This window comes from Purpureocillium takamizusanense, chromosome 1, assembly GCF_022605165.1.
Source record: "Purpureocillium takamizusanense chromosome 1, complete sequence".
NCBI lineage: Eukaryota > Fungi > Ascomycota > Sordariomycetes > Hypocreales > Ophiocordycipitaceae > Purpureocillium > Purpureocillium takamizusanense.
The window spans coordinates 5,904,128-5,927,099 of record NC_063068.1 but is presented as its reverse complement, the minus strand read 5'-3'; the positions used below and the strand labels follow the sequence as shown (position 1 = coordinate 5,927,099).

The 22,972-nt window shown below is 60.1% G+C and overlaps 7 protein-coding genes across 9 annotated transcripts; 3 read left to right on the top strand and 4 right to left on the bottom strand.

The window, feature by feature from the left end:
• Positions 1 to 13: 13 nt before the first annotated feature.
• JDV02_001784 (uncharacterized protein) lies at positions 14 to 3,469 on the top strand. 2 transcript variants are annotated; one of them, XM_047982745.1, is made up of 3 exons: positions 14 to 403; positions 468 to 749; positions 844 to 3,469. In XM_047982745.1, the coding sequence occupies exons 1-3, from the start codon at positions 388 to 390 to the stop codon at positions 3,132 to 3,134; spliced, it is 2,589 nt and encodes an 862-aa protein (XP_047838711.1). In that variant the 5' UTR covers positions 14 to 387; the 3' UTR covers positions 3,135 to 3,469. The 2 variants fall into 2 exon arrangements, with proteins under 2 accessions (XP_047838711.1, XP_047838712.1); XM_047982746.1 differs by having other exon boundaries at positions 381 to 3,469.
• On the bottom strand, positions 3,410 to 6,767 carry JDV02_001783 (uncharacterized protein). Its single transcript, XM_047982744.1, has one exon. It carries the CDS (start codon positions 5,702 to 5,704, stop codon positions 4,016 to 4,018), a length of 1,689 nt encoding a protein of 562 aa, XP_047838710.1. The 5' UTR covers positions 5,705 to 6,767; the 3' UTR covers positions 3,410 to 4,015.
• Positions 6,768 to 13,133: 6,366 nt separating this feature from the next.
• Positions 13,134 to 14,996, top strand: JDV02_001782 (uncharacterized protein). Its single transcript, XM_047982743.1, has one exon. It carries the CDS (start codon positions 13,425 to 13,427, stop codon positions 14,553 to 14,555), a length of 1,131 nt encoding a protein of 376 aa, XP_047838709.1. The 5' UTR covers positions 13,134 to 13,424; the 3' UTR covers positions 14,556 to 14,996.
• JDV02_001781 (uncharacterized protein) lies at positions 14,714 to 16,359 on the bottom strand. 2 transcript variants are annotated; one of them, XM_047982742.1, is made up of 2 exons: positions 15,023 to 16,359; positions 14,714 to 14,946 (listed from the first exon to the last, which is right to left on the bottom strand). In XM_047982742.1, exon 1 carries the CDS (start codon positions 15,979 to 15,981, stop codon positions 15,202 to 15,204), a length of 780 nt encoding a protein of 259 aa, XP_047838708.1. In that variant the 5' UTR covers positions 15,982 to 16,359; the 3' UTR covers positions 14,714 to 14,946; positions 15,023 to 15,201. The 2 variants fall into 2 exon arrangements, with proteins under 2 accessions (XP_047838708.1, XP_047838707.1); XM_047982741.1 differs by having other exon boundaries at positions 14,714 to 15,796; positions 15,948 to 16,359.
• A 287-nt stretch (positions 16,360 to 16,646) lies between these two features.
• NUP84 (Nucleoporin nup84) lies at positions 16,647 to 20,169 on the bottom strand. Its single transcript, XM_047982740.1, has 4 exons — positions 17,728 to 20,169; positions 17,399 to 17,666; positions 17,230 to 17,342; positions 16,647 to 17,180 (listed from the first exon to the last, which is right to left on the bottom strand). The coding sequence occupies exons 1-4, from the start codon at positions 19,754 to 19,756 to the stop codon at positions 16,852 to 16,854; spliced, it is 2,739 nt and encodes a 912-aa protein (XP_047838706.1). The 5' UTR covers positions 19,757 to 20,169; the 3' UTR covers positions 16,647 to 16,851.
• A 498-nt stretch (positions 20,170 to 20,667) lies between these two features.
• CMC4 (Cx9C motif-containing protein 4, mitochondrial) lies at positions 20,668 to 21,112 on the bottom strand (the record flags this gene model as incomplete). Its single annotated transcript, XM_047982739.1, has 4 exons — positions 20,668 to 20,840; positions 20,923 to 20,935; positions 20,997 to 21,053; positions 21,110 to 21,112. The coding sequence occupies 4 exons, from the start codon at positions 21,110 to 21,112 to the stop codon at positions 20,668 to 20,670; spliced, it is 246 nt and encodes an 81-aa protein (XP_047838705.1).
• A 1,334-nt stretch (positions 21,113 to 22,446) lies between these two features.
• SMT3 (SUMO protein smt3) lies at positions 22,447 to 22,918 on the top strand (the record flags this gene model as incomplete). Its single annotated transcript, XM_047982738.1, has 2 exons — positions 22,447 to 22,686; positions 22,850 to 22,918. 2 exons carry the CDS (start codon positions 22,447 to 22,449, stop codon positions 22,916 to 22,918), a joined length of 309 nt encoding a protein of 102 aa, XP_047838704.1.
• Positions 22,919 to 22,972: the final 54 nt, after the last annotated feature.

Sequence of the window (22,972 nt, the reverse complement as noted above, 5' to 3'; positions counted from 1 at the left end):
CCGATGCGGCGACCACCACCACCTCCCTCCCACTGGACCGTCATGCCATGGCATCCCCCGGCGCAAAAAAGACAAGCCACGGGCGACACAAGGAATCCCCATCTCCTTGCAACGTGCAACACCAAGCTTCGTGCCACCATCGTCGGCGCCTGCCAAAATTGCAATCGTGTCACCCGTTGCCCGTCTCTTCGACCTGGCAGCTCCCTGCGGCATGCGGCTCATTGAGAGTTGATAGCGGCCGCGACGAGCCATCCTCGACTTCGAGACCAGGGCAAGCCTCCCGCCGCCGTCGAGTCGTCGGCCTCCCGCTCATACCAGGGAGTAGGAATGTGCCGCGCCATCAGGTGCTCGTTTTGAGCCGTGCCTAACAAGAGCCTTCTGCACGCCATGGCTCCGACCCTCCGTTTGTCTCCCCGTCATGTCATACGTCGCATCGCTCACGGGACTGACACATGCTCTCCCAGCAGCCTCTGCAACTACAGCTTCACGCATAGCGCGGTCCCCCGATGTCGACACGGTGCCAGACGCCGAGCAGACCGCCAATGGCAACGGCGCGGCCGAAGATGCGTCTCCTCGGTCACATATCGCGGAGACTGGTGCAGAGACAACGGTGGCAGCTGCTCTCGTCGACAGGAGTTCCTCTACATCTACTCAAGCTCCAACACTCACTCCTGTGAATGTCTCCGCTCTGCCCTCGGCACCCAGGGCTGCTCCTGGTTCGAGGCGCAAAAGCAAAACGCCTATACAAGGTTTGTGAAGCGTACATGCTCTCGCCTTTACGCCCCAAGGGGCAGATAGGCCGTACAACACACACAACAGGCTCTGACAAAGATGCTTCGCCAGATGCTTCGGGCGCCGTTCGCGTTCATGTCGACGGCCGGGTCAAGAATCCGATTCCCAGCAGACTCCAGCATATCGCCAAGAAAGACAGCGGCAACTTCTCCATCATGCACATTGGTGTCTCCGGCACCATGTCCGAAGACCCGGATGCTGCTGCACGACGCACCAGTGAGAGGACTGCAGCACAAGCCAGGCAGGCGAGCCAAGGGGGCTGGCAGCCGCCCAAACGCTCACGCGCGGCCTGGCACACTGACGGCCCCGACATTACCAACTCGAGGCTCTCCTGGCAAACTCCAGCGCCGGATGCGACGCCGACACCGCGACCACAGCAGCAGCCTCTCTTCACCGGCCTGCCGCCTCAGGAGGCCAAGTCGGAGCAGGCGCGGCTGCTTACCCTGCTTCGAACCCTGCATCCGCTGCTGGTGGTGGACCAGCTGTGCAAGGCTCTGGCGTATTTTGGCGGGATTCCTGGCGCTCCGCCTCCCGCGGACGGTGTGTTTCCCCAGAGCGCGACTAAGAACGGGTCCGGTTCGCTTCTCGTGGGCTGGATCTCCGAAATCTTCCCTCACGTTGAAAACCCGGGTTCGATCGCGCCGCCGCTACAACTCCCGCCCCGGTCATCCGCACCCGACGCGCCAAACTGGGGCAATGTGGTGCCTTCTGGCGCAACTCCGGGCAAGAGACCCCGGGGCCGACCCAAAGGCAGCAAAAGCTCAAAGGCCCGCAAAGACAAAGGAATCAAAAAGTCTCGCCCAGCTGCCATCCAGAGCGCCGGCGGTCCGCAGCCCGCTGCAGGAGGTGATCGTGATGAGATCATCGACGCTACCTTGACCACTACTGCGGCAGGCGCCGCGCCAGAACAGCTTCAGCCCGTGGTTATCCATGCGGAAACATCCGCGCCGAATCTCCCGGCAAGCAGCCTCGACCCGGATTCGAGCACCTTGAGTACTCCCAGTGGGAAGAAGAGGGGCAGGCCTAAGGGGTCCAAGAACCGTCCCAAGAATAAGCCTGATGCTCCGCAGGAACCCTCCGATCAGCAAAGCGCGGAACCGCCCGCCCCAGCAAACCGAGACACCAATACAGCGCCGCCAACATCTGGCGCTGACCCAAGTCTCTCCGCTCTGTCCAGCGGAGGGATTGGCTCAGGCTCAGCTCCGGCGAATTCGGCCTCTAATAACGGTGCATTGCGGCCAGACCCATCTAGCACCAGGGCTACTGTGTCGTTCGTCCCCGGCTCACAGATCCAGAGCCAGCCACACCTTCACCATGCTCAACCGCCCGTACCGTCAGAAATGCCGCCTCAAACTGGCGATTCAAGAGGGACAAAGAAGCGAGCAGCAGAGAGTAACGATCAAGTGTCGACTGCAGCGAAGGGTCACCAAAATGAGCCATCAGAAAAGCCAGAAAAGCCAGAAAAGGCGCCGAAGCCGAAGAGAAGGCGCGTGACGAAAGATGTAGAATCCAGCTTGGCAATAGGAGTGGCGCAAGCGACGGAGCCAGACATGGGAACCACGCGACCTGTGTCTCAGAGCTTCACCAACGAATCAACGACGCAGCCAACGTCGAGAAGCCTCGATTCCCAAGACTCCATTGATGACGGCCAGCCCATCCTGAGGGCGGGGCCGAGCTTAGGAAGCCCCCAGAATCATCCGCCTCAACGCCAGCGCCAGCACCAACAGATCCAGAAGCAGCAATTTGCCCCTCAGAAACCAAATGTATCACCAACTCTGACGGGAACCGAGCGGCGTGCTCGTCCTCCCATTCAAACCCCGTCCCCACAGACAAGAGATACAACCACGGCCTTGTACGGGCTGCAAGCTCATTCGGGTATGTCGCCGCAAATGCTCTATGCTCAACAACAGCGCGAGGAACACCTGCGGCAGCCGCAGCAACAGCAACAGCATCATCAGCAACCACAAAAACCGCAGCAGCCCCAGACGACAGCTCCTCATCGCACAAACGCAAACATGGCTCACGAGAAAACCACGGACCGCCATCCGCAGTACCGACAAAACATGGCGGCACAAGCTTCCTTTGGCTCCGCGGTGCCTGGCAGCTCTCAGCAACGTAACATGGGAGCTGGTCGAGGCCAACGACAAGGCCCACCCCAGCAACCAGTAGTCCGACAGCCGCATGGAGTGGCCAACCAGAACCGACCGCAGCTCCAGCAGCAGCTCGGCGAGATGAACTCATTTGCTTCGTATGGGGAACAGAGCTTCCTCAACATGGACTATGGGCTTACGGAGCGGGATCTCCAAGATGCCGAGGCCGTCATGGGACGCCATGACGGGTGAGCTGCTCGCTGCCTGTCCGAGACGGAGCTACCGCACCGTCCCCCCCTTTGTTTTATCTTGTTGATACCCCCGCCGTTCTCATGATGTATCATTGCTACAATGTCATGGCGTCGAAGGTCGTTTTCCATCTCAATGTATTTGTTTGCTTTATACGCCCGCCTGTTCTATTTTGTCTACCTTGGCGTTCGGGACACGGCCATAGCGAGGACTATAATGCGCCATGAGGCGCTTCATCACTATTACACGGCTGACAATGTATGAGCGCGCGGAGAGTTGGGGCATAAGGCTCTATTCGGTTTTAGGTGATAAGTCAATTATTACTTTGTGCGTCGAACCTTCGTACAAGCACCGTATCCATGAGAGGTGTATGCCGGGTCAACTGAGGAGCTGCGCGTAAGACCACCAGCTCTGGTCATGGCCATGCCATCCAACCTAGGGCTCGAGGAACACGCTCGCTTCTCCGTCACGGCGGTACCGCCCGGGTATTCGAGTACAGTTTCTATTCTCCTATGTGCTGCACAGCACATTCCACGACGCCCGCGCAAGACCGCACATCGGCGCAGGGCACGTATTAAAAAAAAAAGGCGGCGAATGCGGCAGGCGGCATCTATGGCGCCGTTTCTCCAGAAGCCCATCGTCATGGGGCTTCAAGAAATGGAACAAAGACAACAAAAAAAAGTAATCTGAGCTTGCATGACCCATCTTCATGTCTGTCGCTCGCCGGGGGCCTTTGTTCCGAATAACCCCATTGCTACATGCTAACGCCTTGTAAATGCTCAACCGTACTCTTTCCAACACAGGCAAAGAAAAGGGTAAAAAGAACGATCAGATGCCGCAGGCTGCAGTGCAACGTCAAAACTGCGTGAGCTGCAGACCAAGTCTTAGTCGGCATCTTCATCTGTGGCGCTTGCGGGAGGCCGGACTGATTCTGGTATGTTTCGCCCGTACCACCACTCGTCCTCCTCATCGATGCCATCCTCGCGGATGAGGTCGAGCATGACCTGCTGGTTGCGCTTAATGTCTTGCGTCCTCGGAACGATGCCACGATCGAGAATGGTGGCTTCGGCAGTGGTCAGCCAAATTTGCTGGAGGACTGGCAAATCGTTGAGCAGGCTTTGGGCCTTTTCCTTGCCAAGCTGCGCCATGGGGACATCGGCCGAGAGACTTGTGTTAAATACCCAATTTGGGTCGAAATAGCAGCCAGCGTTGGTAGCATCGATTGAGCCCGTAGGGCTTCGAACCTTGCTGGTCCCCTCACTGAAAGAGAACCGTCCAACTGGTCGGTCGCCGCTCGTCGACTTTTTCCGGCTGAACCCTTTCAGACCGAGGCGTGACTTGGAAGGCGCATCGGCCCCGTAATCTTTGGTGAGCCCGTGATACCAAGAATCAACGGCGGCTCGTCGGCTGTTATATCCCTTGATCTCCCAAAGTCTCTCCACCTGTCGCAAACCGCCAATGCACAGGATGGCCACATGGACATCGTCAGACGGGCGTTCTCGTAGGTAGCCTCGAATAGATCGTTCGACCCTACCGACGTACGTCGGCGGCCGCAAGCGGCGGCAAAAGGAAGATATGACCAGAGGGAAAACCTCGTGGACTCTCAAAAGGGTTCGGTCATCGTACATGCCCATGATCTCCCTCTCGATCGGATTGATGGTGTACGGCTCTCGCTGCAGACCCTGCCCCCCATGTTCGGCGAGGTGCTTGAGGTGGAGCTTTCGATACGTCTCGAAAAAATGAAACACAGTGAAAAGTAGCGGTATGAGGCGCCTGCGCATTCGTTCGTGTTGAGGCGCGAATGCCGCTCGCTGTGATTCTGATTGTCGAAGGAATATGTCCTTGGTGATCCATTCGCACATGAGATATGCCAGTTTGGCGGCAACGTGCAATCGGTGCCAGAGGCTGCAAAGATAGTGGAAAGTAAATTCGCTGTTGTCGGATATAGGATAGAGTCGGAGCGCGTAGGCGGGAATGTGGTTGTCGAGGTGGTACCGCACAATCGGGGCTTCGTTTAATGTGATTAACGCATGCCATGATTTTGAGGCGAGTCGGAGATTGAGAACGTCAGTCAAGGGTAGTGTTGATATTATCTGAACCTGAAGTTCGTTGGGCATCGCAAGGAAAAGTTGATCGAAGGGGGCACTGATAAGAACAAAACGTAAGCGATTGGCGTTTGGAAGATTAGCTGGGGTCTGCAGGGCCGGTTCAAACCTTTTTCGTATCGATTCAGTGGATGCTCTAGTCTGAGGGAGAGCGACAGGCTCAGACTCCAGACTATGAACTTTCGTGTGCAAATGGCTCACTTTGCGCCGTATACTGAAGAAACGGCTCTTGTCCCGCTTTGTCTCGACCAGTCTGGAAACATCGGCCTCGGCGTGCCTCGATTCACGCAGCGGCAGAATAAATGTCGAGGACGAGGAGACGGTGGCGGCGGAGCCTTCTGTCGGCTCATGATGGTGATGGAGCTGTTGGCTAGCATTGAGCTGGCTGAGCTTTTCGAAGTACCGCTCTGAAGCGAACTCCGTGATATGAGGGGGGTCCATGGCGGTGGCGGGGCGATGTTCAGCCATGGTTGGCGAGGCGGGGAGAAGGGATAGGAAAAGAGCAGCGAGCGACAAGTGAGGTCGTTATCCGGCTATCGTCGACGACGGGCGGCAGCCCCGGAGAGAAGCGACTCTATTGACCGGCGCTGGGCGAACAAAGCAGGCTGAACATGGCGAGATGCGAACGGACGGTTTCGGTGGCGGTCGGGCCCGGGGCCGGGAAGATTGAGGTCGTTCGCCAGATGCGCTCTGAGGCGAATCGAGATAGGCGTGAGGTGGTCTCGTGGGCGACGGCCTCGTATCGCCTTGAGTCAAGATGGTGCCGGTTGATGTAACGGTGCAATGCAGATGAACTGATTACCGCGCCGGGTGTCGCAGACTGAAGCGCGATTGTGCGGTCGATGTGGAGCAACTTCGCAGGGTCGTGGTGAGTGCTGAGAGGCTGCGACGATGATGCCGCTGGAGGGTGAGGAGGTGAGAGCGAGAGCGGGATGTGGTTGGCGGCAGCGTCTGTCGGTCGCAGGCACGGGACGGAAAAGGGGAGAGACGATCGCGTGAGAAACCAGGGCGCAGATTGCCGTTGGCAGCGGGCGAGCAGAAACGACGGCGAGGGCGGGCGACCTGAGCGAGAAGATGCGGCGAGACGGGATTGTTGGTGGATGGACGGTCGGATTGGGGGAAGACGAGCCACCACGGCGGGATGGGATGGAGAGAGAGACGGATGGGTGGATGGATGGATGGATGGACGATGGACGGGTGGATGGATGGATGGATGGGGGATGGGATGGGAATGGGTGGACCAGGCAAGGGCAGGGCAGGGAAGGGAGGCGGCGGAGGGCCGACGGGAATGGAGAGCGGATGGGCAGCGCGGCGCTCTTGTGGCAGCGGCGACGCTGGTTCGTCGAAACGGCCGTTTGGCCGGCGTAATAGTGGAGAGGGGACCAAGAATGTGCCCTTTTCCACTGTGTCCACTGCAGCCCACTGTGCGCCAGTCCGTGGTGACGGTGACAGGCAGCCCCGATAGACGCGGGCGGGTGGTGTCGCCGCAAAAGTTCGACCCCGGGGGAGAGGGGGGGGCGCCTGCCTGGCTTGGGCAGGGCTGGGCTGCTGCCAGTGTCTCCGGGGCGGCGCCCGGGAGAGGGGGGGGGGGGTTCGACGCGACGACGGCGGCCAACTGGGGTGCACCTGGTGGGCGGGCTTCAGGGCCGTCAGCGATTGCGATGGATCGCGCCAGTGGCCTACCCGCTCAAGCCGCTGTCGAAAAAGATACGAGCGAGGATGGGAGGGGGCGGCGCGACCCATTGAAAGCGTTCGGTTCGGGTTTCAGCGCCCGAGGTCGTCCCGGGACCCGGTGGGCGAAGCCACCCTTCTTCAGTGGCCACCTGCCTGGCAGCGGCGGCGGCGGCGTCGTCGTCGTCGTGGTCAGACCCCGGGTACCTACCTACCTACCTGGGCTTGCTGGGGTGAGGTCGTCCCCCCACGGGTCGGTCCAGTGAGTGGGTGGATGCCGCAGGCGGCTGGCCCTTGGCATCGGGCATGGCAGGGCAGGCTTGGCAGTGGATACTAGTAGTAGTTGAGGGTGCCAGTCGCCCCGAGATAGCCACGGTGTGTGCAGCGGGGCCGCACTGTCGCCATTTGATGCTCCCACCCAAAAAGATTGGGCTCGGCCTCATTTGCGGAATCTCCCAAAGCAGACCAGCGCCATCGGGCTATCGGGTGCTGCGTCCTCTCATGGCAGCCAGCCACGGCCTGGCCTCACAGATGACAGGCTCATAGGTAGGGGAGGGGGAGGGCGCCCCGCCCTGCCGGACAGGCCAACCCTCTGCCGCCCCGGCCATCCCCCCCGTCCATCCGCCCACGACAGCCACGCACACGGCGTTTCCGGGTCTGGAGCCGACCCCAGACGAAGGCGCAAGCCCAGGCCAGGCTTCAGGCCTGCCACGCTCGCTCCACAAGGTATCGCATCGTCGGCGACGCCCCAGCGGCGAGACCACGCAATTGAGCGGCCCGCACAGTAGGGCCGCCACGGCCTCCACACGATGCCAGATCCCCGGCTTGGCCAGAGCCGCTGCTGCTGGTGGCTGGCCACGAGGTGGATTTAGCCGAAGGGGGGCCGCGGTGAGATGCCATACAGGTACGTATCTTATGTTGTCGATGTATGGCGACTGTGCCATCCCGTGCCGTAACTAACTACAGCACTGTCCGTACTGAGTGTGCTTTGGCCTGCTTACTGTACCGAACAGTACAGTGCCGTGCAGTATTAGGTGAAGAGCGCCGTGGGCTGGTGTCCTGTTTCGTGTGTCCGTAACCGACGGAAGGCCCCTCCCCCCTAAACGTCAAGGAACGGGGAATGGAAGCTTACCACCCGCCCGGCGTCATTGCATCACCGTACCGTGATCGTCGCGCCCCAGTGGTCAATCGCATCGAACTCTCCATCCTCAGCCAAACACATTACCCAAGCATCCAAGACACGACACGACGCACCATCACGGGGCGGGCGCTGTTCCTGCGGCTTGTCTCGGCCGCATCGTTGCCCGCCGCCAGACACGCCGTCAATCAGGACGTGGCTATGAGTGCAGGGCCCCCGCGCGCACTCACCAAGGGAGATCAATCTTAGGTTCAGCATTGCTTTGAGGTTTATTACGGCACCATCGACGGGCCGGGGAAGCGGCCCAAACGGAACATCGCTTTTGTGCGTTGCGTTTCAGCTCGCCGCCCTGACTGATTTGTCTCCCGGCACTTCATCTGTCGAATCATTCGACCCAATGTCGCATTACAAGGCATGGCGGGGAGGACGCTTGGCAGGCACCGGGAAGCTCGAGCCCACTGGTGGTTCAGACCCCTGCTCTGGCCTGGAAAATTAAGACGTGCTGGGCCGTGGCTCTCGAGATGTTTGTTGGCGCTCGTTCTCGCGTCTCCGCTACCTACGTACTTTCGTACCATCGACCACAATACGGCCTTTTGCAAAATGGTCATGGACTGCGCCGTAGTCGAAACTGCGAGATATGACATGGTACTAAGGGCAGCGAGAGGGGAACAAGGAAAGCGGAGGAGGGGCTACACGCACGCACGCACGCACGCACGCACACGCAAGCAGGCAAAGGCAAAAGGCAGACGCGGCAAGCCACACCCACGGCGCTACTCCGGTCGTTCTGCCTCCGAGTGTCGTCGACGCCGATCCGCGACACCCACTGGACGGACCTCCACATCTTTCCTTGCCTGCTCTGACGCAAGCTACGGTCATCACGTCCCCGTCTTAAACGCATGCGAGACGACCGGACGGCACACGGACGGGCACGTCGGCACATTTCGCAGATCGCCATCAACTCCTCGTACGGCCATCGCGGCCATGTCCCGGACGAGGCACCGCTGCTGCTGCCGCTGCCTCTGGCATGGCTCGAAACTGCCGGCGGCGCCTGCGAGGGCTGCGTGCGGCTCAATCGTTCCCCGTCGACAATCCCTACCCAACTTATTACATTCTAACATACTTCATCCTAGTAGTGGTAGTAGTCCAGGCACGCACGCCCTCCTCGCATCTGCCGCTTGACCTGGCCACCTGCCCTGCTTGACCAGTTCCTTGCCGGGCCGACATAGGCTCAAGGCTTTTCCTACCTTGAGCAGGACGCGGGACAAGCGGAGCGCCTCCCACCGTCCTCGGGAGACTGCCGGCCCACGCACTTGGCCGCTGCCATGGTGTCGACGAGCCGCGGGGAGATGCTTACCGCGCTGGGGACAAGGGACAAGATGGCGTGCTCGTGTGACGAGCGCTGGGCGCTGTCGGTCAAGTCACACTCGCTTGCGACGGTAGCCTATTTTTTTTTTAAAAAAAAAAAATCGGCGGCCACGAGGCTTCAGAGATTTGACTTTGGGCAGTCGGTGGTCGGCGGTTGCTGAGTCTATCTCGACGAGACTCGTCTGCTCGACGTCGCACGCACATTGTCACTTTCAGCCGGCCCGACAACCCTAATGGACTCGGGGCCCGCCCGCCCGCCTCGTTGAGCCGACGTGGAAGTTTGATGCTGCAAAAGGCTCGCTGCACACTGTCCTGCACGAAGGGACACGTAAGGCAAGGTACTTTATTGGGCGAGTGATGTGGCAACGGTACAGCACAGCGCAGCATGCGTTTCCCGCTCCTGCCTCAACCTCGACCGAGCCGGCCGACGGAACGACGCCATGGTCAATGCCTCCCATATCTCCGCATACGAAGCCGCGGGAAGGAAGCCGCAGCCCTGAATGCCTCCTCCTCCTCCTCTCCCCGTTTACGTGGGTACAGAATTGCACCCGTACGTACACCCGGGCATAGGCCGGTCGAGAAGAAGGTAAGGAAGCTGGAAAGATACGTGCAAGTGTTGCCAGAATGACGACCCTAGCTACCTTGCCTTCCTATCTGGCCGCTTCGGGCCCGAGTACGCGGCTAGTATCGTGTGCTAGGTCGGCCACCGTCGACTTGGTGGCACGACGGATATCTAAATGCCACTACCGCTGCTGGGTCCGCGTCGAAAATGCTCAAGAGAAACGCAACCTGACATGCTGCGTGACAACGCGCGCGGTGCCCTTGATGAAACAACACTCGACGATCCCACGCCGCCAATTTTGGGCATCGCACATTACTGTACCGCAAGTATGTGTGGCTGAGAGGACAAGATGCTGGCCAACTCGGTGGCTGCAATGACAGCGTGTCAGCCAAACGGGCCGGTCGAAAGTCCCGAGTGTTAGATGTTGAGGTGCTGTACTACGTGTGGTATAGTATGAGGGCAAAGTGCCTACCTTGCCTATAGAAGCGTGGTCAAGGAAGAACGCCCGGCAGCGCCCACCGAAGGGGGGGGAGGGAGGGTTGCCAAGATGCCACGCCCGTCGTGGTGTAAGCAACGACCTATCACTCGCTCAGAGTCTATCGCATGGAGGCGCTTCCTAGGCGCCCGCACGTGTTCCATTCCATTGTACACGACGATCATGGCTCGGCGGTCTGGCTGAACCGCGCCTGTGGCCGAGCTCGACGCAGATGACGCCGTCATCCGCGGGGGGAAATTGGCCTATGCCGTTCGTCGGGAACCATGACTCTGGGCGCCTTCTGTCGGCTACAGAGGTATGCCTCCGCCCAAGCCTGGCACGCGGGCCCTCAGCTCATCCGGACGCCCTCGGGTTTCTTTAAGGGGAGTTGCCGTCGATGTCATCAGGGGCAAGGCAGAATTCGAGCCCGTCCCATATGTATGTGCGTGTGAATCGTATTGCATACGTAGTTAGTGCCGTTCGTAATGTACGTACCTAATAAGTATGTATGCATATAGGTACGTACGTAGCAGGAGTGGGTGACGACGAGATGCGAGTATGCGCAACATCTGCCTCACTCATCATGTCACGTTTCGCACACACGGGCCAACAACAGAGACTCGCGACATGGCTCGTGCGGAAATGATGGCGTTACTACAAGCACTTGTCTCGCGCGTGTGTACGTACACACAAAAGTGATGTGTTGTGACCAAGCTATTTTTCCAGCAGAGACGCAGATCGGCCGAGGTCATGGTCAGTCGCCAGCAGGTACAACTCGCCCGTACGGTCGCTCCGTGGGTCGCACGCGGACAGCTCCTAGGGGAGTATATGGAATCACCTCGGCGACGCGGCCTTGTTATCAACGGGAGCATGAACATGTACAACAACACCAAGTACAGAACACATTCCTTTCCTGTACGTGACGGGGCCGTTGGTTGGTAACACGATGGATCGATGCAATGCCCGCTGCTTCGGTCTGGACAGGCAGGGCACAGACCACCGGGACCCTCCATGCGTAGGGCCGAATCGATCTGATGGCTCCATGCACGGCAGAGCCCGTTCGCAAGCAACAAGCAACGGCAGACAAGACAGGCGAGACAAGACAGCAGCAGCAGCAGCATAATGTCGGGCAGCCCTACCTTGCCTTGTCCCGATGCCCAGCCGAGGGGCAGTGCCAGCTTCGCAATCTGCTGATGCTGCTGCTGCTGCCGCGGCTCCGGCCCGCCGACGCCTATCCGGCGACATGCTCGGCGCTTCCAAGCAGCATCGCAGACGGGGCCGGATCCACTCCGGGTGGCCCGCCCGGCCGATAATACTGTATTCGTGCTATTTCGTACGGGCTCGCAGCGGTGATTGTGAGTCGCATTGATTGAGAAAACGGGGGGGTCCCCCTGGGCCCGGGAGGCCCGCAGCGCGGAAGACTCCCGGCACCTTATCTCGGGCGTCGTCAACGACGACGACGACATCACTTTGCCCTCACGTGACGAGAGGCGGGAACCGTTCGAGCAGGGCCTGTGGTAGCCACCGGACGGGGCTGACGGGGGGGCCATAAAAAGGACCGACCGGGGGAGGCGGTGGAGGCGCCGAAGCAAAGCGACTTGGGGGTGGTGCGTCCTCTGAGACTTGTTGTCAGACATTGTGCGCCACCCTGCTGCCCTGACGTTTCCTCCCTCATGGCAACATGTATGTATGTCAGCGGAGGGATCCAGCTGAACATGCGCCGTGGTACCTACTTGGTGAGGTAGGGTATTGGGTAGGTAGGTAGTAGCACTACGCCAGTAGTGCGAAAAGGTAGTACCAACGACTATCAATAGCCAGACAGGGTGTGCGGAAGGCTCCGATCCAAATATAGGTGATGAGCACCGGCCCTGATGATGGTGATGGTGACAATGATGATGATGAAGCCGGTGAGTCGCCGCCGTCACTCCACAGTGCTGCCCGTCTCGAAGACAAGGGAGGAGATGGATGCCGATGATGCCGGACATGATATCCTCACGGGTCGTGTCAATGCAAATCGGGGCCTTGGCGGCCACAGATAAGGAACTAACTGGTACTCCCCTATACTCTCTGGTATGGAAGATACCTGCTCGCCACGGCACAAGGTACCTCGCCTTGTGTATTACGTGCTCTCTCTCCCCTCTTGCCTGACCGAGTCCGCAGAGGAAGGAGCCATGCACTGCAGCTCTCAATGGTCCACCTAGACCTGCCCCGCAGCAACTTCCTGAGGTAGGTAGACAAGCAAGGTACGCCTGTACTCGAACGTTGCTCACGTTCACGCACCCGTGCCAAGTACAGAATGTACATTCGCAACAAGAAGAATGAAGGAACAGAGGAAAGGGGAAGAGACCTTTCCCAAGCTCCTCCTCCCCAGGTACCTTAGGTTAGTACGTAGTCCACTCGAATGCAGCATCGGTGCAGCGCCCACATCCCGGTCACTGAATCAGATCAGTCAGTCAGTCAATCAATCAATCTAGAGCCAGCCAGGGCAGGTCAGGGGTTCCATCTCTCTCTCACTCTCTCGCTGAAACCTCCTCCGCCCGCCTAACTGCCATCCTCTCCAATCACACACCTCGGGAGGGGCCTCCGCCGCCGCCGCCGCAGCAGCAGCAGCAGCAGCTCAGAGACTCGGTGCTTCTTCCTGCCCGCGTCCCGTCATCATAGCATCCCAACCCTCCCCCCCCCGCCGCCGCCGCCGCCGCGCGTGCCCAGCCAGAGCTGATGAGGGGCACATCCGCATCCTCGTCGAACGGACGCAAACCCTTTTTTCCCTATCACAACAAATGTCGGGTCTGACGCGATTCAGCCGAATCCAACTTTGACGCGGCGAAACCCACACCTGCCTGCTGGCGCCGCCATGCCTCGCCGTCCATCTCACCCCTGAGTAGCAGCAATTCCCACCCCCTCCCGCACTGCCGCCCGCGCGCTGCGACTGCTACTGCTACCCCGAGCGGCCAGCCAGCCAGCCAGCCAGCCCACCATGGATCCCCCCTCGGAACCTCCTCGGCCGCTGTCCACCGATGCTGAGGCGATAGACACGCCTCACCTCGCCAGATTTGAGTTTAGTGAACAGGGCACCAAGATACTCATGGTTGAGTGGCATCCCGGCGACGTTGCTGCATCGGCCTCTTCCTCTGCCTCCGCCTCCGCTTCTGCCTCTGCCCGGCCCGATAACACGACCGTAACCAGCTCTCGACCCGCCGCGGCCCCCAAACCCGACTCGGACCCGGCGTCGCCCCCTCCGCCCGGCTTGGACCGCCCGGCACTGGACTCGGCCGCCGCCTGGGAGGTGTCGTGGCCCGGCAAGTCGACCGTCCTTCCCGCCCGCGATGCCGATCAGGACGCCGCTGGCGCCTGTCGCCGAGTCTACTTCCTCCTGCCCCAGGAGGCTTCCATCCCCCCAGCCGTAACCATCGCTCGTCCCGGGCGGCCGAGCCTGGTGGTCAAGCCGCTCCCCGCCATCTTCCCAGACGGGTTCGACGCGGATGCCGGTGCCCGGGGCGTGCTTCACACCTTGTGGGCCAAGAAGCGCCTGTCTGAGCTGGACCGTGAGATGGACGCCGAGCTCCGGGCAAACGCAGAGAGCGTCGGGCTCGAGATGGCCTTGGCCGAAAAGAAGTGGATAGTTGACAACTTCTTCCGCCCACCCCCGGCCCCGTCGACATCTGCGCCGCTGTCTCCGCGATCACCGGTGCCAGGGCGGCTGGGAGACAAGCTCAAGGGCCTCAAACTCGCCACATCCGCCACCGACCTACTCCCAAGCCCGACAGGTTGGTGCCACCGCCTCGACAAGGCGACTCCCCTGCCCTCTTTTGTTCTTGTACACAAACTAACCACGACTGTCTCACTAGCCAATACGTTTACGGGTGCCGGCGTCACGTCCCATACGCTGTTGCCCCAGATGGGCGACGTTGCCGTCCCGTCTTTTTCTGCCATTGCACGCGGAAACGGAAACGGCAACGGCTACGCAGCGCCCGCGTCCCTCGACGCAGCTGTCAAGGGCGTTTTGTCATCGCACCCTGGGCCTGCAGATGGAGAGGATGACCTCTTCGCTCTTCCCATCAGCCCTAGAAGTCCCGATATGAAGAAGAGCCCCTTCAGCATCCTATGACATCCCCGCCGGGTTGTCAGACACAGCCGGCCCATCTGATAGGCGGCATCACAACGGGCACGACGAAGACGCATTGCAGCAAGTCGCTCATGAGAAGAATGGTGGTTACCAGTGTTATTAAAGGTCGCCGGTGGAGGGGTCGCGTAGTCCCGATGTGCGGTCCTTCCTCACGTTCTACTGGGAAACACGTCTAAGTGAGGAGGGAGGAGGGCGGTTGTTTGGGCACATGAGCGTCGCTAGATATACCACATGGCACGGCGCGCAGTTTTTCCTAACGACGACACGAGAATAAAAAGACGAGGACGAAGAAGCACATAGTTGTCGAGATCGCCGGGCCAATATATGTATATACAGGCGAAAGGGAGGGCATGCGTCTCTCAGAGCTTGGAATCTATTGATGCCGCAGTTACAAATCAAGTTAGACTTGAATTGGCAGTGGACCATGATTGATTCTTCGAGCCCCTTACTTGCACCACTGATGTGGCTTGAGCCTCCCGTGTTGCATCCTGTCTTTGCGGTTTGTGTGTCGTGCCCGTCCGGATGTCCGTGTTTGTTATGGTGCTTGATGTTGTCAAGGTCGTTCGTGTCGTCGTTATTCTGTCGCTTCTTCAACGGAACCATGGATAATCATCTTCCTCGTCGTCATTCACCTCCAGCCTCCCACGCGGCCCTCATCCCACCTCTCCTTTCTCTCCTGCCGCAAGTAGTACTCGACTTTTGCCTCCCTATACCTGCGCACCCAGTCCGCCACCTCGCGCTCCGACGCCTGGCCCCCGCCAGCAGCGGCGTCGGCACCACGCGCGCCGGCTATACCGGCAGTGGTAGTAGTAGTACCGGCGTCGGCGGCGATGTGGTCTCCTCCTCCTCCTCCTCCTCCGCCTTCGAGGAAGCTCTCCTCCATGGCGAGGCAGACGTTGCCCTGCTCCTGGAGGCCCTGGGCGAGGCGCTGGTACAGGCCCGCGGGGGAGAAGGGGGCGAGGGCGTGGTCCATGTCGGACTGGCGCTGGCGCCACTGGCGCTCGAGGGCGTGGGTGGCGAGCAGCTGGGCCTGGGTGGCGGAGCGCTGGCGGGCGAGGCGGGCGGCCATGCGCCGGAGGTGGGCGGCGAGGCGGGCGTTTTGCGCGAGCGCGAGCGCGAGGTCGGCGTGGGAGGCGGCGAGCGTGGGGTGCGCCGTGTGCGGCGCGTGCGTGAGCGCGCTGAGGAGCGGAGGCGAGGCGAGCAGCGCGGCGAGGTCTTGGGTGCTGTGTACGTTCCATCGATGATGGGGCACCACCGCCACCACCACCATCAACACCACGGTCAGTGGAAACAAAGGACTGGTTTGCAGACAATGGGGAGTAAGAGGAAAAACGAGAGAGAGAGAGAAAACGGGGAGGAAGGGGGTCTTCTCACGACTTGTCCTGCAGCATGCTCGGCAGCCATCCATCGCCGGGGTCCGGCCCGACGTCCGACTGCGGGAACGGCACGTCGCCCAAGAGCCCGCCGTCGTCCGCGCCGCCCCCCACACCTGCACCCGCACCCGCACCCGCACCCGCCGTCGCCGCCGAGTAGCCCTGCTGCTGCTGTCCCTGCTGCTGCTGATGTTGTGGTTGTTGCTGCGACGACAGGAGAGGAGGAGGAGGCGGCAAGGGAGGTCCGCTGGACGGCGTGCCCATGCGGCTCGTCTCGTGGCTGCCGGGCTTGGGCGGCGGCGCGGGCGGGAAGCTCGCCATGGCGTTGCGGATTGTGTGTTTTGCCGGGAGGGAATCGCGGTTACGTGGTCGGCGGCTGCGGCGGCGGCCGGCACGTGTATAATGAATTTCAGTCGGTCGGTCGTTTGTTGGTGGAGCGAGGATGAAGGAGGATGCGAGGTAGGTAGTTACGTAGCAGTAAAAGAGAGGGTCGGTTGGAGTTGACGATGGTGGTGGGGAGCTTGACGGGAGCTTGCGCGGTGCGGGTACGTATATCAACGTCAGTCCCGGCGCCGCAAAAATTGTGGGGGGATTGAATCCGCTGACCGGCTCCCGGGTGGCTTCACCGAGGGCGACGACATTGTGCCCCGGCCTGGGCAGTGTGGTTCCATCCGTCACCAGCATCTAGACACGCACGCATGCTCCAACAGCAGATTTTTATGACTTCACCCGGTCTATTTGCGCGCGTGGGTATCTATCTCGTCCACTGCATGCGCACCCGCCGGCTCCCGTTCCCTGTTCTCGCATGGCTCAAAACGCCCCCTGCGCACCCCTTCGCCCGTGCCATGACATGACATTGTACACAGAATCAAACACAAAGTCGCAACTGATGCCCGCCACCGCAATCACTGTTTGATGGCCCACAAGTCCCGCGACCAGCCCATTGACCGCAGCTTCTTGCTGCTCGAGCCCGTCGCCCTCTTCTCTCCCGTCGCCACGGCCAGCGCCTTGCTGCAGGCTGCAAACGCCTCCACCAACTCCGTCATCCTGCCCGCCTTGACGAAGACGCCCGTCAGATCCGAGTTCCGCTCTGCCACAATGGTCGCCAGCTCCATGGTCTCGAGCAGGTGGTCCCGCGAGAGGCCGGTCCCGGCGTAGTGCAGGCCGCTTACGAAGCCCAGTATTGTTTCCGGCAAGTAGGCCTGCCTCAGTTCTGCCAGCTCCTCGTCGCCATCTGCCGTATCGTCAGTAGTGAACACCACCAAAATAAGACTGTCACGTACCCTCGATGCTCGCCAAAAGCCACCCTCCCAGCAGGGGCTCCATTCTCTCCTTCATCACCCTGACGGCGTCACCGACCCCGCTCCAAAACTTGGGCTGATCTCCGCTCGGCGCCCTAGATGGTTCCTTGGGTTAGCATCAACTTCGGAGTTCCTTGACACGCGTACGTACTCAGTGGAGAGCTCAATCAACGAGCCAAGGGTCTCGAGGCCATCAAGAGCCTTGGCGAGGCACTCAAGCTCGCGGTAGTTGCGCGCGTTCGTCATAACTTCTTCAGGAGTCGCCGTTGTTATCCCGTTCTCCTCGAGCTGCTGCGCCCAGAAGTCGATGTCGTCAAGCATTGCCCAGTCTGTAACCTCCTGGTCGGTGACGTTCTGGAGGATCGAGTCAAATTGCACTCGCTCCATCAGCTTTCGCGCCGCAAGCAAATGCGTCCGTTCTATCCGCACATGTCAGCTCACTACACCACTCAACAATAGCCCACCCAGAATCAAACGTACTGAAGAAGTGCTTATACACTTGAACGCCGATGCGAAGGACCTCAGGCCACGCAACCTGGACTTGGAGCAGCCACTCCAGTGATCGAACGGCATGCTCCTCCTTGATACTAATCGCTGCTTCATCGTCACCAAAGAAGTCAGCCTTGATACCACGTCCCTGTCGAGCCGTGGGGGGGCCGTCCATCAGGATGCTGAACGGCTCCGTGGGCGACTCGCCGCCGCTACGGTCGCCGAGGTCCTCGAAAACGAGTTTGGCCAGCGTCTCGACGAATTGGAGGACGTCGATGCCGACGCGCTTGATGAGCTTGAGCTGCGTCACACGCCTATTCGGGTCCTGCTCGTGTATCATGTTCCAGCTCAGAACCTCAAACCGCCTAGGGGGTGCGAGGATCGAGCAGTACAAGGGGATGAGCTCATCCAACTTGGCCTGCCCAAGATACTCGGTGTAGGCCGCCAGGATGCTCTCTTGGCTATAGTGCCACTGGGTGCTGGTCGTAATGTCCGGCGTGTGTCCCTCCAGTGCATCAAAGTGGCGCACTAGTGCGACAAGCACGTAGATGTGGGCCACAATCCTGAGGCCGTCGTGTTGGTCGAGCCCAAAGTACTTGTTCGGCGTGATGTTGGTCCCATCAGACAGGATCCGAGGAAGAAGAAGCGACCGCTGATGCCTGTTCGCGTCGTCGGTCATCACCAATGCCTGCTCGTACAGGTGGCGGTCGACGTCATTGGCGATCAGCGAAGCCTGTAGAGCCTTGTTGGGCTCCAGGGCTTCCTCCATTGTGGCAGACTTAGACTCCAAAGACACAATCAGTCGTCTTTCGAGGCCATCGAGGTCGCCGTGGAAGTGTAGCGCGTCGAATGACGGGAATGACTGTGTTATGCCGGATGCCACGTCTGGCGGGCACTGTCCCAACAGAAAGCTGTCAAGCTGTGTTCGCAGCAGTGCGTTGTAGCTTGCAAACACGAAGTCGTCCCAGGTTTCGGCCACCTTCTCAACGCTTGAGATATCTCCGGCCAGCAGACCGTACACGGCGCGCTCATAGTCATCAGCGCCGCCATTGCGGGCTAAGCTCAGGCACATGCGCCTCCACAGAACAATCGACGCAGGCGGCGCGTCGGCCAGTGACTCTCTACTGTCGACGGGGAGTAGCAGGCCGGACATGGATACCGCCCTCCACATCTCCGTCCGTTCCTGGCACCAATCGCGGATAGTGTCCAGCTTGCTGCCCCGGCGGAGGTGCTCAAAGCAGCCCAGCCAGATAGCCCGCTCAAAGTAGTCGTCTTGAGGCTCAAGCTTGCGGCCCTGTCTCGTGGTGGCGTCGGGATCGAGGTTGGTGACGAGCGGCGCACCGTCCGCATTGAGATGTGAGCCGCCAACGTTGGAGGACTGGCGCTCCAGAAGATGCGGCCACGCCGTCAGACGCTTGCGGTGCTTGATCGTAGATCGAGTGTGTAGCCATCCGTGGGCGATGATGTCCCCCCTCTCGGCGTTTTCCTGCAGCTCCCGCGCCAGCTCATCGATATCGGGGCCGGTCGACGCGTTTGTCTGGAGCCACTGAATCACAGCATGCCGCTCCTTCAGTATAGGGTCGGTGTCGACGAAATCTTGGAGGGAGCGCGCAGGCGTCGGGTTTATTGGATGCGCAGACGAAAAGAATGACTGTTTCTGCGGCGAGCGAGATTCGGGATACCTCAATGGCAGCAGCCTCCGGACCAGGTCCCACGTCTGCACCTCCTTTTCCAACTGCTCCGTCTTTTTGAGGTCCGCGGGGTCTATGATGGCGGGGACGGGCTCAAAGGCGTCCATGTCAACATCGCCCTGGCCATCTCGCGTGCGCTTCGGCGTCGTTTGTATCAACCTTCGAATCGCGTTCTCGTGATACTTGCGGGGGAGGTCCAGGACGCGCGCCCGCTTTTCGGCCACGCTCAACCCAGGAGCCAAGCAGCTGTCGAGGGCGTTGGCGAACTCTTCGACCTCGGGCCCCGGCACGATGCCGGGCGTCTTGTTGTCGTCCTTTTCCGGCTCCATGGCGCCAGAAGCGACCGAAAGGGCGAGCTCCTCGCGCAAAGCCTATAGATTGAATGCTCCGCGTGTGAACGGCTGACGAGGCGACAGGGCGGATTGGAGAAGCTGCCGGCGAGGCTGGGCCGTTCAAGTCGTGGCTTTGGCAGGAGCTGGGACGCCCTCTGCGTGCCCAAATGCCGGCCAAAATCAACACGGCAGAGTGTTTCGGCCCGATGCTGAGATGCCACTCGTACCACAGCTGCTGCACTCGTCTGTGTTTGCGGAAAAGCTGGCCCGAGTCAGGTATTCGTGATGGGCCAGGTGGTGGTGAAGTGATGTCCCGGGGCGAGCACTGTTTTTTGGTGCAGAGCGAGCGACGGCGCGCTTGTTGAGCTTTCTTTACGGGCAAGAATACCAAGTGCCACAGCCGCTGTCCCAGCACCCACCTGTCGGGTAAAGGTGGCTGCGCGTGCGGTGGCTTGAGCTCCCGGATAGTCCAGAGGTACCCGCCAAAGGCACCAAAACGGGAGGTACAAGGCAAGGGTGCGCGCATACAGCGATATGCAACAAACCGTCACCGCACCGCCCGCTGCGGGCCTGCATGAGGTGGTGCAATTTTTCGCTGGTCTCGCTTCGTCTTTTTTCTCTTCTTCTTCTTCTTCTTCATAATGTCATCGGCATTCATATTAGAGTCTCGGAACAAGACGTTTCAATACTTGTTCAGGTCCCACGAGGGCCTCTTTGCGCGCTCAATGATCGCCTAGAAGAAAGATTCGGTGCTCTTCATTTCAGTTGCCCAAGCTCACGCGATGCCGGCGGACGCAACACGGAGAGCGGTACATGCCTACTGATGTTCCAACACCGGGGTGTTTCATGGAGGGATATCGAGGGCTGCCTATTATTACACGGCTAGCTTCTTGTCTATGCTGGTTTGTCTATTTGCCTTCACTCTGCTGCTTCATCTTGAGACGCAGCAGGCTGGGCTTGGGACAGCTGGGCGTGCTTGCATCGTCGCCGTAGCGTTCGTAAAAGGCGTTGCAGCACTCGTAGAGCGCCTTGACGGCGTCCTGGCACTTGGCCTCATTGTAGTTGTTTCGCGTCAAGCAGTCTGTAGAGCCAGTCAGTCGTTCAGTCCTGGGATGTGTCTTGACTACCTCGTCAGGTCTGCCGCCTCGGCGGATGTTGCGCACCTTGGATGGCGCACTGGCGTCCCCATCTGATGTCAGCACATGTCGGGACGGATCAATGGGCAGATGCTTCTCACAGCACGGGGATGGCAGGGCGGCTTCGCGTCAACGTCGTTTTTCGGTGATGATTGGGCCTGGTTGGTCATGGTGAGAGTGGACGCCTGTGTTTGAGGGCTTGTTGGTGACGAACCATTGTCTGTGACTTTGCGACCTCGGCCCGTGATCTGTTGGCAAGCCTTGCCGGTGTCAAAGAGGGCGAAGGTGCCTGTCAAGGTGCCTTGGCTGTGCAGCGTGCCTCAAGGAACGGCCTCTGGTTGAGCGTCGAGCACGATACGTAAGTACTACCTAACGTTGTATGTGTGTTGATGTCATGTCATGCCCCTTGGTTGTATGTCTGGGGCACACACAACCCGAGATAGGTACCTCTGGTTGGTGCAGGTGCTTCTTGTGGGCGGGCTGTTAGTGCTGTGCACTGCACCACCTGCACTGGGGCGTGCTGTGGTGCACACCTACCTCAGTTGAGGGGACCGCCCGCGACGTAGGGCGCCCCCATCGCCCAGCTGGAGGATGGAGCGTGCTGGAGGGATACGGCCACTGCGCACAGCAGTTTATGGGGAAGAGGAAGGCCTCCAACAAGTCCAAGCAGACAGGTGTCAATAGGTGTGCTGCTGGCCCAGCACGAGATACATCTGCAAGCCGCTTCCATGAGCTTCCACGTTCAAACTCGCTGCCTAGTATTGCTCCCAGAGCAAGGCCGCAGCCGTCATCAACGGGGGAAACGGCACTGACTGAGGTGCACCAAGTTCACGGCGCCGCGGGCGGGCACCTGCATATCGTCATCAACCTCAACTAACATGAATGAACTCGTCGCAACAAACGCCCCGGTCAGTGTGTCCTGTATTGTATCTATTCGTACAGCCGTGCATCTACACTGACTGCTGCTCCGCCTGGGGAGGAAGTGGTTGCCGTAGAACATACATAAGGTACTACGCACTTGGTACCTTCACATATATCAGGGCACCGCTGAAAAGTCTCCCACTCACCCACCGCGCGCTTGATCGGGTTCATCATCCCTCCTCCCCTCCATCCATCCCATCCATTCTGCCCTGCGGTCGCGCAGCAGCCAATCACCATTCGCACTCCCCACCTTCTGTCTCCTTCCGTTCCCACCCCCATCCAGACCGGCTCGGGTCGTTGACTGAGCCAAAACCTCCCCGTCCGTCGCACTCTTTCTCAACTCACCTCCTGCAAAACCTCGTCCACCACCCGGCCACCTTCGCCTCGTCGTCGCTCTCGCGTTACGACCCTCTCGTCTCCCGCCTCTGCCCGCCCGACGCCCGGCGCAACGCTCTGTCGTCTCCTCTCCGCGAGACACACGCGCGCGCGCGCATCGTCCTCCCACCTCCTCGAACCTGTCCTCGTCATCACCCTCATTGAGCGTGACATCCCGCCACCCGCACACGACTTGACCCGGATCCGAGAAAACCAAAAACCGCACCTCCTCCCAAACCGCACCGTCCAGACGCAATGTCGGCCGAAAACGACGGCGTTCCCTCGCCCGACCAGCAGCAGGACGCGCCTGCCGGCTCCGAGCACCTCAACATCAAGGTCACGGACAATAACAACGAGGTCTTCTTTAAGATCAAGCGTGGCACCAAGCTCGAGAAGCTCATGAACGCCTGGTGTGATCGCCAGGGCAAGACCATCACCTCGGTGCGGTTCCTCTTCGACGGCTCGCGAGTCCAGCCCACAGACACGCCCGATGCTGTACGTTTCCTCACCCCCTTCCCCTCTCTCGCTCTATCCTTTCATCGGCTCCTCTTTCCCGACCCTGCCTTCCTCTTGCCCTCTCGCACCTATCCGCCCTCCCTCCTTCTAGAATACCCAACACGTGTTGCGCCGAATCGATGGACTGACGCAACCCGAACAGCTCGAAATGGCCGACGGCGACACGCTCGAGGTGCACCAGGAACAGGTCGGCGGCGCCCCTGCGTTGTAAGAAGTGAGCAGGCTGCGCTCACGCATACACACACACATGGTTTACACACTGGCG

What these genes read in the sequence shown, in the direction of transcription:
- JDV02_001784 (XM_047982745.1), top strand. An exon ending in AAGCAAAACGCCTATACAAG is followed by an intron (nt 750 to 843) that starts GTTTGTGAAGCG and finishes ATGCTTCGCCAG; the next exon opens with ATGCTTCGGGCGCCGTTCGC.
- JDV02_001783 (XM_047982744.1), bottom strand. Translation starts at nt 5,704, where the DNA reads ATGGCTGAACATCGCCCCGCCACCGCCATGGACCCCCCTCATATCACG.
- JDV02_001782 (XM_047982743.1), top strand. Translation starts at nt 13,425, where the DNA reads ATGGATCCCCCCTCGGAACCTCCTCGGCCGCTGTCCACCGATGCTGAG.
- JDV02_001781 (XM_047982741.1), bottom strand. Translation starts at nt 16,267, where the DNA reads ATGGCGAGCTTCCCGCCCGCGCCGCCGCCCAAGCCCGGCAGCCACGAG. An exon ending in AGCATGCTGCAGGACAAGTC is followed by an intron (nt 15,797 to 15,947) that starts GTGAGAAGACCC and finishes GAACGTACACAG; the next exon opens with CACCCAAGACCTCGCCGCGC.
- NUP84 (XM_047982740.1), bottom strand. Translation starts at nt 19,756, where the DNA reads ATGGAGCCGGAAAAGGACGACAACAAGACGCCCGGCATCGTGCCGGGG. An exon ending in AGTGTATAAGCACTTCTTCA is followed by an intron (nt 17,667 to 17,727) that starts GTACGTTTGATT and finishes ATGTGCGGATAG; the next exon opens with AACGGACGCATTTGCTTGCG. An exon ending in GCTTTTGGCGAGCATCGAGG is followed by an intron (nt 17,181 to 17,229) that starts GTACGTGACAGT and finishes ACGATACGGCAG; the next exon opens with ATGGCGACGAGGAGCTGGCA.